Source organism: Penaeus monodon, chromosome 7 (assembly GCF_015228065.2).
Source record: "Penaeus monodon isolate SGIC_2016 chromosome 7, NSTDA_Pmon_1, whole genome shotgun sequence".
NCBI classification, from domain to species: Eukaryota; Metazoa; Arthropoda; class Malacostraca; order Decapoda; family Penaeidae; genus Penaeus; species Penaeus monodon.
The window spans coordinates 36,175,973-36,178,472 of NC_051392.1; the positions used below are offsets into that span (position 1 = coordinate 36,175,973).

Consider the following 2,500-nt stretch of genomic DNA (forward strand, 5'->3'; position numbering starts at 1 on the left):
CCTCTTCTCATCCTCTTCTCTCTCCTCTCTCTCCTCTCTCTCTCTTATTCTCCTCTCTCTCTCTCCTTTCTCTCTCTCTCTCTCTTTCCTATTCTCTCTCTCCTTTCTCTCTCCTCTCTCTCTCCCTCTCTTTTTCTTTTTTTCTTCTTCTCTCTTCGTCTCTTTTTTTTCTCATCTTTTCCTTTCCTCTTCTCTCTCTCTCCTCTTTTCTCTTCCTTCTTCTCTCTCTTTTCTTCTCTTTTTTTCTCTCTCTCTTCCTCTTCCTTTTCTTCTCTTCTCCTCTTCTTCCTCTTCCTCTTCTCTCCTCCTCCTCCTTCTTCTTCCTCTCCTCCTCCTCCCTCTCCTCCTCCTTCTTCTCCTTCATTGCATGTGAGTCACTGATGATATGGACGCAGAGTTTTCAAATGTCGAAAAGATCTCTCTTCTACTACTACTACTACTACTACTACTACTATGACTTACTATTATACTGTTATGACTACTATCCTTATCATCGTTACTATTATTACTGCTGCCAACATTACTGCTACCGTTCCTGCTACTTCTGCTATTATTACCCGTTTTACTGCTATAACTACTATAATCGGATGTCAGTAGAAAACGTAGCAGCAATTTTTTTTTTGTTCTTATTGCATCTGTTACCTTCATTGTTCTTGTTGTTATCATGATCATTGATATCATAATCCCTTAATTATCATTACTGTAGCCATCATATCATAATTATTATTATTGTTATTATCATCTCCATCATCGTCATTATTATTATTATTATTATTATTATTATTATTATTATTATTATTATTATTATTATTATTATCATCATCATCATCATTACCATCGTTATCATTATTATTGTTATCCTTATCATTATTATCATATTTATTATTGTTAATATCATTATCATCATCATCATTATTGTTATTATCATCATCATCATCATTATTGTCATTATTATCATCATCATCATTATTATTGTTATTTTATATAGATATAGTTATGAATATAGTATATAATAATAATATAATAATAATATAATATATATAATATATATTATAATCGATATTATATAATAATTTAATTATTATATATTAATAATTTAATATAATATAAGATATAGTAATAAATAATAATAAATAATAATAATAATAATAATAAAATAATAATAATAATAATAATAATAATAATATAATATATAATAATAATAATAATAATAATAATAAAATGATAATAATAATTATGATAATAGTTATTGATATTATTATTATTATCATTTTTATTATCAATATTATTTTTATCACCATCATCGTTATCATTATCTAAAATAAATAAATAAATAAATACAATAACACTAAAAAAAACGACTACTACTACTACTGCTACTATTACTACTACTACTACTACTACTACTACTAATAATAATAATAATAATAATAATAATGATGATAATAATAATAATAATAATAATATAATAATAATAATAATAATAATAATAATAATAATAATAATAATAATAATAATAATAATAATAATAATAATGATAATAATATAACAATAACAATAAAGTACACACAAACACACATAATAGAAGCAAAAAAGTGACTCACAGTTAACGTGAAGCAGAATCCTCTTACTGACGGAGGGAGGAACGCCGTTGGACGCTATACAGAGGAAGGCTCCGCTGTGGTTTCTAGACACGCCGGGAATGAACAGCGTCTTGCCCAGATACTCGTCCACTGATAGATAGATTGGATTAGATTAGATAGATGGGAAGAGAGAGGGAGAGGGAGAGGGAGAGGGAGAGGGAGAGGGAGAGAGAGGGGGTGGGAGGAAGGGGGGGAGGGGGATAGAGAGAGAGAGGGGAGGGAGGGAGAGAGATAGAGAGAGAGAGAGAGAGAGAGAGAGAGAGAGAGAGAGAAGAGAGAGAGACAGAAATGGATAGATAGAGAGAGATGGAGGGATAGACAGAGAGGTAAACAGATTGATAGATACTAGAGCTATCTAGTTTTTGTTAACTTTATAGTGTTAAAAAAATATCAAATATTACATATATAATCTTATATCATAGTATTATGTAATAAACTATATGCATACAGTGCATATAGTTTATGCATGTTATTTCATAGTATAACGTTATAGACCCTACACATACAAGCTACATTTTATTTCGTAGCATTTCGTGATAATCTCTACGCATAAAACACACATTTCGTGTCTTAGCATTGCGTATAAACTCTACGCATCGCAACCCACGTTCCGATTATTTACTTTTTTTTTTTTTTTTTTTTTTTTTTTTTTTTTTTTTTTTTTTATTTAAGCAACTTACATGGAATTAATTCATAACGTTTCTACGCAAGATGCAAACTTCCATTATTGCTCTATACATATATGAATAAACATGTTTAGGTGCCTTTCAGTAATAACATGTGGACCGTAATATTACACTAATAAGTTATCACTACTGAGAATCTGAAGAATCAAATACATATTCGTGATGAAGAGA

The 2,500-nt window shown here is 29.1% G+C and overlaps 1 protein-coding gene across 1 annotated transcript in view; it reads right to left on the bottom strand.

Annotated features, from left to right (window-relative positions):
- The window catches only part of LOC119575611 (neurotrimin-like), a 164,963-nt gene that overhangs the window by 13,172 nt on the left and 149,291 nt on the right, over positions 1-2,500 (bottom strand). Inside the window, exon 5 of the mRNA XM_037923256.1 lies at positions 1,605-1,733. Coding sequence (XP_037779184.1) covers positions 1,605-1,733 — 129 coding nt within the window. The remainder of the gene's footprint in view (positions 1-1,604; positions 1,734-2,500) is intronic.